The sequence below is a fragment of the Sparus aurata genome, chromosome 20, assembly GCF_900880675.1.
Source record: "Sparus aurata chromosome 20, fSpaAur1.1, whole genome shotgun sequence".
NCBI lineage: Eukaryota > Metazoa > Chordata > Actinopteri > Spariformes > Sparidae > Sparus > Sparus aurata.
The window spans coordinates 19782317-19798007 of NC_044206.1; the positions used below are offsets into that span (position 1 = coordinate 19782317).

Sequence of the window (15691 nt, forward strand, 5' to 3'; positions counted from 1 at the left end):
GGAGGGAAATGTACTTTTTTACTCCACTGTAGTTATTTGACAGCTTTAGTCGCTTTGTAGATTAACACTTATGCACAAAAAAAAGTGAAAATCTTATTTAATATTTGGCTTTATTATAAACTAAAGCAAAATTATGTAAAGAAAATTGGCGTATTGTGCGATTTGGCGCCCCCTACAGTTTCTGAGTGCGACTGTCGTTAACAAACAATTCCAGGTCTGTTACAGTTCCTCAGATGTGATGTAGGAGCTGATTATAAAAACAGCTCATCACATCATAACAATGTTATGTGTTGAAAACTTGTATGTTGACCTGTGATCTTACCCTCTCACCGAAGCTGTTGTTTTAAGGTTAAAAAAGTTACGCAGTGTTGCTTTAAACTTCCCTGAACAACTTTGTTAACTGTCAAAGACTGTCTCGTGTGAAATTGTGAGGATTTCCTGCTCTTAACCTTTTAACAATCTCAATTAATTTGAACTCATTTTGAATTTTGGACTGTTGGGTGGACAAAACTGTCTCTAAGTCATTCTGATGGGCATTTCTAACTAGTGTTTCGTACAGCAGACTAATGGAAATAATCATCATTGTGTCTCAACTGACTGGAAAAATATCAAATATATAATCCTGCTTTACATTAATGCTATACTGATGCAACGTATATTGTTAACACTTGCGAGTCATTTTCCTGCATGGACTAATTTTACTTTTAATTCTTAGAATACATTTTTCAGATTTTAATGACGTACTATACCTAAACAACATTTTCAATGCAGTACTTTTACTTGTAATGGAGTATTATTAAAGTGTGCTGTTAGTGCTTTTACTTAAGTAAAGGATCTGAATACTTTCTGCACTCCTGGTCGCAGGTTAATGTCAGAGGATCAGATCAGAACCTGCCGACAGCTTCGATCATTGACCAATCAGAACACCGGAAAAACAGAGTCGGGCTCTTGGTGCTTTGGGTTCGTAGGACGGGACGCTTGCCATCCCAAAGCATCACTTTTGACGTGTTGGGTGAACCAGAACGTCACCATGTGATGAGCTGAGAATGAGACTTCAAAATCTTACATTTTCTTAGAATAGCAACTTTGAATCAAACTGAGGTGAAGTTCGCCACAGCTAATAAATTGTATTGCACTCCTTTTTTTTTTTACACTCGAGCGCTGCAGCTCAGAATAACACGAGGCGACTTAGTGATAATTGATACTGAACATTATACCCGCTGTTTTTCTTTCATTATAAGAAAAATCCACATTTTTTATAATTAGCTCCCAGTGAATTATGAATGCAGCACCAAAGGAACTCATCAGACATTCACTCTCCTCTCTTACATGACTTCTAACTTCTTACATTCATAGTCGTTTATTCCTCACAAGAACAAAAAAAACAAACGTTGACAACACATTTCAGGACATTTTTCTTTGTGTGCCAATTGAAACTTCCCCTCCGAAATCGCTGATCTCAAGTATATCCAGTCCTGGTTCTGACGATGTTGCTCAAAATACAATTCGCATGAACCGGATTTGGAAAACCCGGAGATAAAAAGTTAAAACAAGCCTTTTGATAACTCGCTTTCGAAAAAAAGGCTAAAGATGAACTTTAGCTTCGTGACCGGGTCATCAGTCATTCAGAAAGCCTCCACCTACGTAATCTTCCACTCTTAACCGTCTCTCGCCTCGCATCATTCAGGTTGTTGTGGTGCTAAGGTTTCTCGATGAGACGAATCAAAGCAGCGTTCTGAAGTATCTGCTAAAGCGTCTTCAGGCAACGTACTGAAGACGTGCTGCTTTTGTCCTCTATGTAGGAAAGAGAGTGTACACAAACCTTTTCTTTAGGTAGGAAGTGTAGCAGCATACAGAAGTAGTAGAGAGAAGACAGTTGAAATCTTGAAAAAGAAGGTTGTCGCCAAGGAACGGTGAGAATGAGAGGAGTAGAGAAAACAAGTCAAACTGTGGAAATTCAGAAGTAAAGAAACGTTTTAAAGATAGAAATCAAGATGGCGTCAGGTAACACAGTGTGATGCATATATAATGTGCCAAAAAGACAATTAATAGTGTGAGGAATACGGAATATATTGGCTCTGAAAATGGCGCCGACGTCACCAGATTAGTTCTGAAAGAAGTGAAACAGAACGGCGATTCAGTCCGATGATCAGGCGACGAGCGCACACAGACGCCGTCCTCCGCTCGATACGATGATACTGGCAAAGATGACAATTTGATAAATCACTGTTTGTGCTGCCTTGACACCACACACACACACACACACACACACACACACACACACACACACACAGCCCCCTGTCTAATCTGTCACTCTGTCATAATTTGATCATAATCTCTAATCATAATCACGTCGTATCTTAAAGGTGTTCTCAATCTGGAGCGGGATTATGGGATTGCGGAGCCTGTGTGTGTGTCAAAGTGTGAATGAGCAGTCCAAATATATTACCATGGTGTTTGTGTGTGTGTGTGTGTTTGGTGGGGGGTGAAATTAATTTGATGATGGCGGGGTACAGAGAGCGCCCTCTCACCGAGTCAGCCACCGGATCCACTCTAAGCCCGATATTACAAAACAATAGACACTGACCCGTTAACGCGCTCCGCTGGTGCTCCCACCGCCTCTAATCTCTCTCACTTTAATTTGTTTTTGTGGACGAACACGACGTAAAACAAAACAAGATTAATGCAAGAAAAGGCAGCCGATCTGGTTTTAGTTTAGCGGTTGAATTTCTGAGGGACGCGGCGTCTCGGTCGGGCGGCGAGCGGACGTAGATATCTCAACAACCACCGGAGGGACCGCCATGATGTTCTCTACGCGTGTTCATGGTCCACAGAGGATACATTCTGATAACTTTAGGGGTGTTTGGAGTTTTACCTGGGCAAATCTGTCACTTATCCAGCGATATATCTCAAAAAGTTCTCTGAAATCCTGCGTTTAAAATGATACTCGAGTTAAAGTACAGAAGTGGTATCGGCAAAACGGACTTAAAGTATCAAAATCACTCAGCACGGGCTCTTTTACGAGATCAGCGTTACGTTACGTAGCCCCCGATGGTCCCAAAGGAATTTACAGCACACAAGGGAATAACTTGTGCATGTAGGATTTGGATCGTGTGCAGGATTAAAAAAATACATTTTTAAAGACCCTGGGATGCTTCAGTTTAGCCATTGATATTTAACAAACTTCATTTTTTCTGTCAAATTAAATAAAATTAAATAGTAAATTTATCTGAGGAATTATTTTACAATATAAAAAGTCCAATATTTCCCTCTGTGACGGAGTAAAAACAAAAGTGTGGCAGAAATTTGACATCCACCTACGTCAAAATTGTCCTTAAGTGCAGTATTTGTACTTAGTTACATTACACTACTTATATGAACAGGCTGGTTTTACACAAAACAGGTATTCCTGGTCCCCAGAGGAAGCTAATTTTTCCTTTCGCGCCACTTTAAGGTTCACTTTCTGTGGTTTTTAGGTGAAATGTTTATGGAAACTTTTGGACGGAGTGACACGACATTTGGTTCAGACGTTCTTTGTGCCCAGAGGATGAATCGTTTATTAACATTTCAACGAGTACCATCATCGGCAGGCTTGAGGAAAATGGAACACAGGTAACATGTTCACCTAATCGATGTACAAAAGAAAGGTAACGATTATATAAATACGTGTTTGAGTACAAGTGTCTTTTTTTGATGTTTTCAAGGAAAAGAGATCATTTTATTCTCCCTCTTTCTACAAGCTAATTCTTTTTTTTTTTATTATTGATTTGGTCAGAGATTTCTGTTCATGAGAGTCAGTTCTTCTTGTTAAATTACATAAAAACATCTCACATTTTCAGCCTTCCTCAGCTCTCCGGCTCCGGTCTCGTTCCTCTGACCTCGTTCTTATTCACATTTTCTCCTCTTATTTGAATTGATAGCAGCTCCACCACCTCTTGACCCGGCGCCGTTTGAAAAAAAGCAGCCGTGGCTTCAGAAACTCAATTTACAGGGCACATACACGATGACACCCCCGACCGCCCCGGTGTTACAACATTTCTATAATACATTTGTATTTAATGCGTCTGTATTAAGCATTGTGTTTATTCCTCACTCTCCTGAAAGGTCGGCGGAAGGTGTTCGCTGCCAGTGGATGTTGCGCTCTCGTCCATCTGGAGGTCAGTTGACCCCGACGCGCCAATAGAAAAACCAACAGATAGATTGCTCGGCGGGGAGGGAAAACGCCGGCAGTGTGGCTCTTTCTCCTCTCTCTTTCTCTTCTTCTTCTTTTCTTTCCTTTTTCTACCTGCTCCTGGTGCTTTCACTCGAATTCTCCTTCCTCCTCCACCCACTCTTTTGGATTTCTTGTGACCGGTGGTGGTGGGGGGGGTGACTCGGCGAAAGGCGTCACGTTACGAACAAGACACCTCTCGTCGGAAGGCAATTTTTAAGGGAGCGCTCAAAGGAGTTCAATCTCCATACGTGGTGAAATACAATATACTGATGGCCACCCTGAAATCCCCCTCTGTGTGTCTGTGTGTGTGTGTGTGTTTGCGTGTCTTAGCATATGATTTTGAGTGGAGTAATTTAGCAGATGAGCGTGTGGCCATTGTTAGAGGGATAATCTGGCTCTTGCTGCTCAGATAGGTTAACATGCGGCAGATTAGACCAGATTACCCCCAACCACACCAGACAGGACAGGGGCTGTACTCCCCCCTCATCCCTCTCCCTCCCTCCCTCCCTCCCTCTTTCTGGGCTGAGCCTCCCCTCTTTGCCTTCTTTTCACTCACTCTGACCTCAGCGCTTCATTTCACTTCGGACATCCTCTTCCCGCTCCTTGTTTTTCTCCCATCAGGCTTTTTTTCTTTATTCGAGCTCCCTTCCGACGCGTATTCCCACCATCCAACCTAATGACTTGATGTCTTCTCTAGAGTAGAAAACAAAAACCTCCAATCTGTGTTCTTCAAAACGTCAAAACGACGTCAACTCCTTCCTTCTTTTCTCTTATTTGCAACAGGAAAAAGGACGTTTTGATCCCCATCTTTGTGGTTTTCATTCAAAATCCATCATAAATGTTCAACTAAAAAGAGTAAACATCATAATATAGAATGGACGTCTGCTGCATACCACATAAAATATAACTTATATAACTTATATTCCGTCTCCATGTGTGTAAACAGGTCGCTATCGTGGGATTAAGGCAGATGAGCGCTTGCATGCTCAACGCGATGTCACTGATATTTAAATGCAGTTTCATACGAGCAGTTGAATCTGTAATCTGAGCTTGCACCGACGCCTGGTTCGGTTTCATTCAGTCGACAACCGATACAAAACACACTCGTCCATATGTTCACAGGTTCAATCCGACATAAACTGCTGTCGAGATAAAACAAGAAAGTCAATCAAGTGTGACATGGGATTTAAAAAACTCTAAAAGTTCAAATGATGTATACCCATGGTGGCCTTCAAGACATCACAAACAAAATTCATACATTACGGACACAACATGTCGTGTATAATACAGAGGAAATGTAAATGAATATACTTTTAAGGGACCTAATATAGTATAAACTCTTCTACAACTATGACCTGCATTACACCTAAAACTGAACAAATGATTTGGAGCCAGCGACAATGAACTGAATATTACTAAATAAGTAGAATAAAGAGATAAAGAAAGAGATATTTAGTATTATTAATATGACTTCAGGAGAAACAATGGCGGCCTCTAAAACCCTGAAGCCCTGAAGTGAGTTTGGTTTGTCCACTCTGGGTTACTGTAGAAATATGTCGGTGCAACGTGGAGATATAAAAGGTAACAAAACCCAACAATTCTTAGTTTCAGGTAAGTTTACACATTATGCATGATTATGAATATTATATTCCATTCTCTAAATCCTACACACTGAACCTTTAAGTGTTTTTGTACTTACAGATGAATTCATTGGATGGTGTCTTTAACTCGACTGTGATGAACTGATTCACTGTTTGATATAAATGTAACAGTCAGAAGGTAATATTACTCTCTGAACACCTCAATAAGCCTCCTTCATTCTAAAAAGAGGTGAGCAGATTTCTTTCTTTCTCTGATTTCTCAGGTCGAAGAAATGTCGACGTTTGGAGGTGAATCGGTTAAAAACCTGCACTGAGTTCAGAAACAACGACTCCTGTGACCATGATATTTCCGTTTAAGGGAAATTAACTTTAATCTCACTTGTTCGCTCCACTTCCTCTCCTTTTGACGTGGCGTTTTGTTCTCTTAACCCACTGCGTGAAGGTTTGTGTGCTTGGAAAGTGTTAATGCAGATTGTGTGTGTGTGTGTGTCTTCTTTCTGAGTCTCTGACTGTCTTTGTTTCAGGCTCCAGCTGTTTGTATTTTTGGCCGCTGAGGCCTGTTTGCCAGGACAGCTGCTGTGTTTGTGTCATTTAAGCTATGAATTAAAAACAAAACACTGTGCAGTGGTGAGATGACACTGACAAAACACAGGATCATGATGTCACGACTGCCATCACATCTGGCCCCGAGAGCAGATTATTAGTCAAATTATCTGATTATCTGATTATTTTGTTTGTTCGGTGAAGGTGTTTGTGCATCTGTGCATGTCGTGGATGCTTGTTGTTTTTTTTAAATTATTATTTGTGTGTTCGAGGCTTTTTCTGAAAAACACCTCTCCTCTCCAGCTGTTTCAGCGCTTTCCACAGCTGGACCCGCCAGAAGAAGTAGCAAGATTAACTGCAAGGTGTTGGGTTCCAAACCAATCAGGGGGCAGGGATTAGTCGCCCAGGTACAGTTACTTGAGTACCTGTCCTCCTCAGCTTTCTGCGACAAGGGGTCAAGCTGTGGTCAAACGGTGACCACACACACACAGCCTTTGGACCAGTGTGACAATGAGAAGACTCACAATTTGTCACTGTTAATCCTTGTCAGAGAAAACTGTGGTCAATGCCCATCACAAGTCCCAGAACCCCAGTGTGACGTCTTTAATTTGCTCAATTTGTGTGAAAAACATTTCCAAAACACAGTAAATGCATTTTACAGCAATATTAAACCAGCAAATCTTATACATATCATATTTTAGAGGGCGAAACCAGCATTTTCCTTCATGAAGGACTTAAAAAAATATATGTAACATTTTTTATATCACGATACGATGTTATATTGATTCTTTGGACAAGAATACGATATTTGCCCCGATACAATTTTGACTTGATTCAGTTCAGGGGCCTGTGATCAAATTGAGACAATATTATATCAATATCAATAAAGGTTAAATAAAAAGAATATCAAATCATCTGCCCAGTTAACAAAAATTGGTTATTTTCTGCTTTTGACCATTAAGAAAATAACTAATACACAAATAAATTATTATAAACAATTGTAAAGTTTCAGTAAAATATACTTTAAACCAACAACACACACATGGCTTTACAACAAGCTCACAACTTTTAATAAAACTATGACATACAGCTCAGTAATAACTATCAATATGTAAGAATAGTCAAAATCATCCTCCAAACAAACAGTGGGCAGCGTATCGCCATGGTAACTGCTAACTGCTGCTAGCTATGGGTAAAGTGTATAAGGGCTAGCTGGTTAGCATGCTAACTTCAATAAATAATACCACAGACATATAGATATAGCATCGTAGCTACTTATGTCTTTTGTTTTGTTCAGATTCTAGCAGCAGAAATTAGCCTATGGATTGTGTGTTTGAAGGAATAGTTACACATTTTAGGAAAAAACACAGGTACGCTAAAAATGAAGCTAAAGTCAAGAGATGGTTGATAGCATAACAACTGGAAGCGGTGGGAAACGGCTAGCCTGCTGTTTCCCACATTTAACCCCTGTAAAACAACAGTTTCACATTTTTGCACTTCAGTTTTTGTACTTCATGTTAATCTGTGAGCTTCAGACGTGCCTCAAGGTAGATTTTGTTAATTCAAACTTAGCCAAACTGGCTGTTTTCCCCCAAATTCCAAACCTTAAAGAGACCTTAACGAGAGTGGTATCGATCTTCTCATCTATTTCTCAGCAAGAAAGTAAATGTGTGTATTATCTTTCGCAAAATGTTAACCCATCTAAATTATTGTTGTTGATTACCTTTCTGGCAACTTACTCACTGATTAAGACTCGATTAACCGACACTTTAGCATCAGGTTAGCGTGTATAAAAAAATCTCCATCCTCCCATTATTTCCATGTCTTAATTTCCATCCTCCTTATTGTGCCACCGTCTTCTCCACCCCCCCACTCCTCCTTCCTGTTTTTTTGGGTACCATTGTGCACCAAACTCTCCTGGAGCCCCTGCAAGAGCACAAAAGCACAACAAAGACGCAGGAAGTGATTAGTGGCTTAACGAAGAGGAGGCTTTGTGGGGAGTTAGGGGGGCTACGCAGCCTCCTCCAATGAGACAGGGTGAGGGGGTTAAAGTTTCAGGGCTTAAGAGGTCAGTGTTAAGTTGTAGAGGTCAGTGGAGAGGTTAATTAGGAGCTGGGCTTTTGTTTACGTGGGGATAAGGAGGCGCAGAGGCGATTCACTTCGTATCCACGCTGTGTTCCTCGAGCCACCCTCGAAGTGTCATCCACCCGCCTGTAGCTGCTTTTCCCCTGCTCCTCCCTGATAATTGTCCTGTCGCTGAAAGGAGATGTAGCTGAATTAACTTAATTGTCACCATTACAACGCATTCACCCCCTCATCACCACAACACACACACACACACACCTCGAGTGTGTTTCCCTCGAGTGTGTTTGGTGTGTCCTTCCTGCTTCAGTCGGAAGAATGTCTTTTCAACTTGGAGGAGCCCTGGCCATGACTGTCGCTCAGAGACTGTTGTGTGTGTTTGTCCATTGTTCTGCCGCTAAAACACACACAGGCAGAAAACACACTGCAATCCTCTGTAGACTCAAGCATCTCAAGTAGAGCAGAATGCGCCACTGATGTGAATGTTTGTGTGGGAAGAGGAGAAACAGAAACTTTACTTATGCTGTAACAACAGCTTTCTTGGCTGCAGAATGTGCCTGCCATAACCTTCGGATCTCCTTTAACCATCTGTGTTTGTGAATATGTCTGTGTTTGTGTTGTTTAAGTCTAAGGTGCTTGTTTTTCTTCTGATGAGCGGATCCGCCAATTTATCGAAGCGGTCCCATTGGATGGGCTACATTAACCGCTGTTAGCATAAAACAACCGCGGTTCTCAGCCGTGCCGAGCTCGAGTTAGCTAGTTTTAAAGGAACAATATGAAAGAAGATGAAGTAGATTACATGTGTTCTTGATTTGAGCCACCTTGCCTCTTATCCTACTAGCCTACCAGTGACAATCATTCGCAACACGAGCCAATGTTAGCTTAGAAGGTGAGTGTGTGCTAACGTCAATAAATCATCAACCACAAGACAGACAAACACTAGAGTCCAAAATCAATAGTTAGTGATATTGTAGTGATATTTTAGTTTTAGCTGGATAATGTTAGCTTACTTGCTAAGCCTGCTGGAAAAACCAGCCTAGACCAGCACCAAACCACAACATATGCTGGTCTTGCTGATGACCGGTCGCCAGCAAGGCCAGCATATGTTGTGTTTTGGTGCATGTGTTCGTGCTGGACTATGCTGTTTTTTCCAGCAGGAAACACAAACAAATTGCTAACAAGCTATAGCAAAATACTGTCTTAGACAAATAAAAAGGTCTGCCACTGTTATGATGGTCTAAATGTCCTCATGCCAGTGTGTCAGATCGTACATTTCAAGATCCCCCTCATTCACTTGTAATAGCCTGGCCTCAGATTGTGTCTTTTTAACTTAAAATAAATAGCTAATGTTAGCTCAGAACTGGAGTCCGATACGTCAGCAAACACACAACAACAAAGACACCAACACAAAATCCAAAAAGTCAAAGCAAACAATACGAGTGTGTGAAATATACTGTAATATTTTGGTTTTAGCTGGATAATGTTAGCTAATGCTTGCTTGCTAATGCAAATAAAAACTAAAGTAGCAAAATGCTGTCAATGTCAATTCATGGCTGATTCAGCCGGTAACTTGGCTAGCTTGCTACTGACGGACAAGCTAAATTCAACTCTCCAACAACACTATCGGTGGTCCTCTTGCATTGTGGGTAGGCTAATTTATGGTAATGACTTTGACTGATAATGTTAGCTTGTTTACTAATGCAGAATAATTGCTAACCAGCTAATGTATCAAAATACTGTTTTGGCTGGTAAATTTGCTATAACGGTTTGCAAATTGCTATTCTACTAATGTTACGAATTAACCAACAACTATCAGTTACTTGCTTTCACTGCTCTGCTTTCTTTCAATTTGTATTTAATTGTTTATCGGCTACTGTGTTTATATTTACGGTCCTTTTATCCTCATTTTGTTCTCGTTATTTCTCAGTGTTCACCCAATTTTCCTTACTGTTCTGCGTCCTTTTGTGGGGTGATTGTTGATTTCGAGAAGTGCCACGGATAGATTTTTTGTAATTACATGTTATTATGAAGCTTATTCGACTGGATTTAATAAAAGGCGAGGAGAGATTACCCTGATGAGCCTGAACCCTGTGCATCATTCGAGGGTGGAAAAACTGGCACACGACTCCTCGCGCCACCTCGCAGGGACATCTGTCTGTCGGGGGTAATTGGCATTAACCCTCCTAATCTGGGTGACCCCCTTTTTTCACACCCAGCACATCTGCACCGGAGCTCTCGTATGAAAGAGAGTGTGTGGGCATAAACACAATGAAGACGCTGCACGATGAGCGTATTAAAAGTGTGGGTTTTTTGCTGTTTCGGAGCGAGTTCTTTTTCCTGTTGTGCCCCAAAAAAACTTCTTTATATTCCAGTTTCATACAAAAACACACTCACACAAGCATGAAGTGTGCCACACTCCTGAAGCATATGGCACCGGGCCAAATGTGTTAATGCAGATTGAATATGCTGCTCTATCAGACTAATGTTAGCAGGCTGTATGGGCCCCCGATGCTAATCCAAGGTAATAGAATGGAGCTGGAGCGCAGATTATCTCCAAACTTATGGATATTAGAGAATAGAAAAGTGATTAGAAAGTGATTAGAGTGGCGGGAGACCACTTAGAGAAACATACGCTTTCAGGTCCGGGTGAGATTCTCCAATCACACCGGCCACATTACTGCTATTAATGATGCAAGCGGCTTACCGGCAGGACGGCAGAGGTTATGAGATTGATTTGATAGGAGAGTGTGATGTCAGTGTAGTTTAGTCCCCAATGAGTTTAATGTTATTTCTCATGCGAGACGGCAAAGTCAGGTTTTCTCTGCTTTGTTGTCTCCTTACTTGGCATTTGCTTACGTTCTGTAGATTTTGTGATCCAAAAGTCGTAATTACCTGATGCTCCCAGAGTTTGTCTTCACATGTGATCAAGCAGAAGATGAAACTGCTTTAAACTGATTTTAAACGGCAGCAAACTTTATTTTCACAACATTAAATGCATTTTCAAGACAACAAATAAAGTGCTCGACATGGTTTAGACATAACTACAACTCAGACAAAAGAAATTGTATCAGAAAAAATAATTTTCCAATAAGCATAAAAACAACAATTACTTGCAAATATTTGTTCATTTCCATCACAAAAAACAGCAACCAACGAGTTTCACTGTTCAGTTATTATTTCTGATGCACAACCAAGTATGTCTGTCAAACTGAGTCATGTAAATACGACTTTTTTAAATTATCGGGACACATTTTCTTCTTTTATGATTCAAAAGTTTAATGTGTCTCTTCTGTGTGGAGGCTTCTGGATCAGACAGAACCGACTGATCTGAAGACTTTGATGATCCAAAACAATCATGAATGCATCGCTGTAAAAATAAAATAGTGTTTTTTTTGTCTGTTTGTTTATTTGTTTGTTTTTGTTCTGATGCAAAAAAATAAAAATACAAAAAAATCTCTTTAAAGTCAAAGTGAAAACACATTTCTACAAAGTAATTAATTAATTAATTAAAAATAAATCATGTAAAATAAGTGATTTCTTGAGTAAAAAGCAATAAAAGGTAAGCATCCGCGGGGGTCAGTGCTTGTTGAGGCTCTGTGTGTGTCCAGCCTCCTCGTCCTCCTCAGGACGGAGACAAATCCTCTGCGTTTGATTGACAGCGCTGTCATGACAACCCCGCATCAGCTGAAGGGTGTCCAATCAGAAGTCAGAGTGAGCGTCCCTCCCTGACTCCCAGGTGAGCTAAAGAGTCAGACTTGAGCAGCCTTCTCGTCAGACTGTTTCAGAGACACGCTTCGTCTCGTCTCTGGCCTCACTCTGTCGTCCAGATGGTGTTCAGATCGCCACTCGACTTTTTCTCAGCCTCCCGGATCCTCCTGCCCCACTTCGCGGATGGGCCCCCTGTCCTGGCCCGGTCCCGGTCCCCGGAGGACCCCCCCTCCGCCTGTCCTCCCCTGGCTCTCCCTGGACTGTGTTTCTCCGCGGCGCAGATCGCCAGCGTCTGCGAGACTCTGGAGGAGACCGGGGACGTGGAGCGGCTGGCCCGCTTCCTCTGGTCCCTCCCGGTCACCGCCGACGGCCGCGACTCCATCTCTGAGCACGAGTCGGTGCAGCGGGCTCGCGCCGTGGTGGCCTATCACACGGGGAGCTTCCGCGAGCTCTATCACATCCTGGAGACGCACCGCTTCACGCGCGCCTCGCACGGGAAACTGCAAGCGATGTGGCTCGAGGCTCACTACCGGGAGGCGGAGAAGCTCCGTGGGCGGCCGCTCGGACCGGTGGACAAGTACCGCGTGAGGAAGAAGTTCCCGTTACCGAGGACCATCTGGGACGGGGAGCAAAAGACGCACTGCTTTAAGGAGCGCACGCGGGGGCTGCTGAGAGAGTGGTACCTGCAGGACCCGTACCCCAACCCCGGGAAGAAGCGGGAGCTGGCGCACGCTACCGGACTCACACCGACCCAAGTTGGGAACTGGTTCAAAAACCGCAGACAGAGAGACCGAGCGGCTGCAGCCAAGAACAGGTCAGTGACAACGACTCCAAATAAGTTTTCCTTTCAGTCTCTCACTCTGCGCAGGAGATAAAAAGACGCCCAAAGGAATCACTGACTGTTTCCTTTAGGCTTTATTTTTCTCGTTAAGTACCAGAAATACTGCCAAAATCAAGTGAGCTGGAAGTGTCTACATTTTAATCCACCTTCTCATTGATCACTCACTTATTTTCCACTCTCTTGTTGAAGCTGTTTCCTCTCCACATGCAGCCAAGGCCTGTGCGTAAAAAGGGGCCATTCATGCGTAAAAGCGCGCGGCCATTCAGCTTGTAGGTTTTTTGTTTCCCCCTGACCCGGTCGATCTTTTTCACCCTGTCCCTCTCTATAATTTACTTCAGGGTCAGTGTGCGGGTCAACCGTCCTGTCGGTGAAGGCAAAACGTGCGTGAATGGGAGCAAATGGCTCATCACGCACAAACACGCAGGAGGTCGTTTGGCTTTGGGGGTTTCGATTTTAAGATTTCGATCGATTTTAGCAATGAATTATACGACAAAGTGTTTAGTATTCATTGCTTAGGTTCATTTTTTATCTTTCACAAGAACAAAATTAAAAACGAAGTTTTGTTTTTCAGTTTTAACGTAAAATATTATGTTATTGATCCTTCAGAAGAGAAAGTCCAGTGTTAAAATAAGTACAGATAAACAGAGAACATTAAAGAGGCGCTGTGTAGTTTTGTAGTTCAAACTCAGAATTTACATTTTTACAAAATTAATGAGGTAATAATACAAACTCAGAAATATTTTTTTTTCCATAAATGAACAAACAAGCTGCTCTCAGAGGAAAAAAAGGTCCAAGAACACTGTTTGAAGCTGGAAAGGTGGCAGGGTCCGCCACATACAAACTGCACAAACTGAAATTGTTTTGTCCTTTAAAAGTGCTATTTCATTTTCAGTTTATTCAGTCATGAAAACGAAAATATTTTGTTCATTTAGTTTGTTTAGACATTTTTAAAAAATCATTCAATGAAGATTGTTTTTCTTTTCTGATTGAAATTTCTGCCCCAAACTTTTATAATGCACCTTTAAAGAATAGCATGCATTTAAAATAAGAATAGAATACAATATAAAAATTAGGTCGAAATTAGAAATTAGGTACAAAACTAAATCAATTAGTTTACACAACTCTGACTACTTATAGTGCCGTAATATGCAAAGCAAAGTGATATGGTAACATCGTAAAATATGATTATATAATCACATAAACATCTGTGTAACATTATATTTAAACTGTCCGTATTTATTAGCATTATATTGTGTCATCTAAAACAGTATAGTATAATATATTGGCAGAAATTACAATATATTGATATTATAATGTAATCGTGATATGAGGCTACACATTGTTTCAGATTCTGTTACAGTTAATTGATATAATTCTAATACTTGCCTTTTCCTACGTATTCATAATATCCACATTACTGATGATTATTTTCTATGAAATATATCAAATGTGTTAATATTTTGTGAAATCACCAGTTGTCATCAATATTAATATCGAGGTATATTGTCAGAAATGTTGTGATATTTGATTTTGTTGGCCGGTCAGCGCATTCATGAAGTGCTTTTAAGGAGTTTTCCAAATATTGGGATATTTTTCGTGTCACAATTTAACCTATAATGTCAACTCTAATTTAATACGGGCATATTTTATTGTATTTAAAGTATGATAAATATATTATATTAGTTTTATGTCCAGTGTTTGCAAATAAAGCCCGACAAAGACGATGGAGAGGGAGAGCTGACCGGTCAGTGTGATGACAGTCTACGGTCTCTCTGCTGTTGTGCTGTGTGGACGCAGCAAAGAACAGAACGCCAGCGACTTAAGACTCAAAGGAGATCTGCACGATGCTGATCACATTAAACCATCTGAGTCTCCTCTAAATGAACTGATGTTGAGCTTCAGGTGATTCCTCCTGTAGCTTTATCTGAATCTGAGGTGTAAAGTACGAAGAGGAATGGTCCTAGCACGGTGCCTTGAGGTGCGCCCCCACATTTCTTCTGCACTGGAACAATGCAGGAGGTCTAGAAACCTTCCTCGACTTCATCGCTCATAACAAGTCTTCCTTTCCTCTTACCTTCAGGTTGCAGCACCACCGGATGTGTCCAGACGGAGCGCGGTCGTTCAGCGGAGGGGAGTGCAGTCCGGATGAAGGTGGCGAGCGCGCCGATGGAGAAACTCTCCTCTCAGTAACAGACAGTGACTCCGACTTGGACGTCTGACACTTTTTAAATCTATGAAAAAATGGACCTTCGGTAGCCCGTGAAGCTTCCGGCATGGATTAACCAGAGAGAGGAGGAAGAGGATGCACGCAGACCAAACGGCTGGTCAGGGTTTGCAATAAATGTTCAGGGCATAAATCAGCTCCATGTTAAAGATTTGTTTTAATAGATTTTATGTCTATGCTGCTTGTTTATTGATCACCAGCTGCAGAATCAGACCCACAGTTTTTCTTTTTCTCGTCCTCTCTGGATGCTGATGCACATCTGATGACCCTCATTTAACAGACATCAAGCCGTGTTGGACTAAAACTGAGGACCTAAACAGACCTGTCAGTGACATCATTATTCTTATTTTCTCTAATTGTTTGTCATTTATTTTATTTTTTTTTTTAAATAGAACTAGTACTTTCTTTAGACCCCTGGATGTCCACTGCTGTAGACAATCATCACGCACTGAAGCCTACCTCCCTGTCTGACTCTTTTT

General features: G+C 41.4%; 1 protein-coding gene across 1 annotated transcript; it reads left to right on the top strand.

Annotated features, from left to right (window-relative positions):
• The first annotated feature begins 12049 nt into the window (after nt 1-12049).
• six3b (SIX homeobox 3b) lies at nt 12050-15582 on the top strand. The gene is made up of 2 exons (XM_030399575.1): nt 12050-12961; nt 15069-15582. The coding sequence occupies exons 1-2, from the start codon at nt 12267-12269 to the stop codon at nt 15205-15207; spliced, it is 834 nt and encodes a 277-aa protein (XP_030255435.1). The 5' UTR covers nt 12050-12266; the 3' UTR covers nt 15208-15582.
• Nucleotides 15583-15691: the final 109 nt, after the last annotated feature.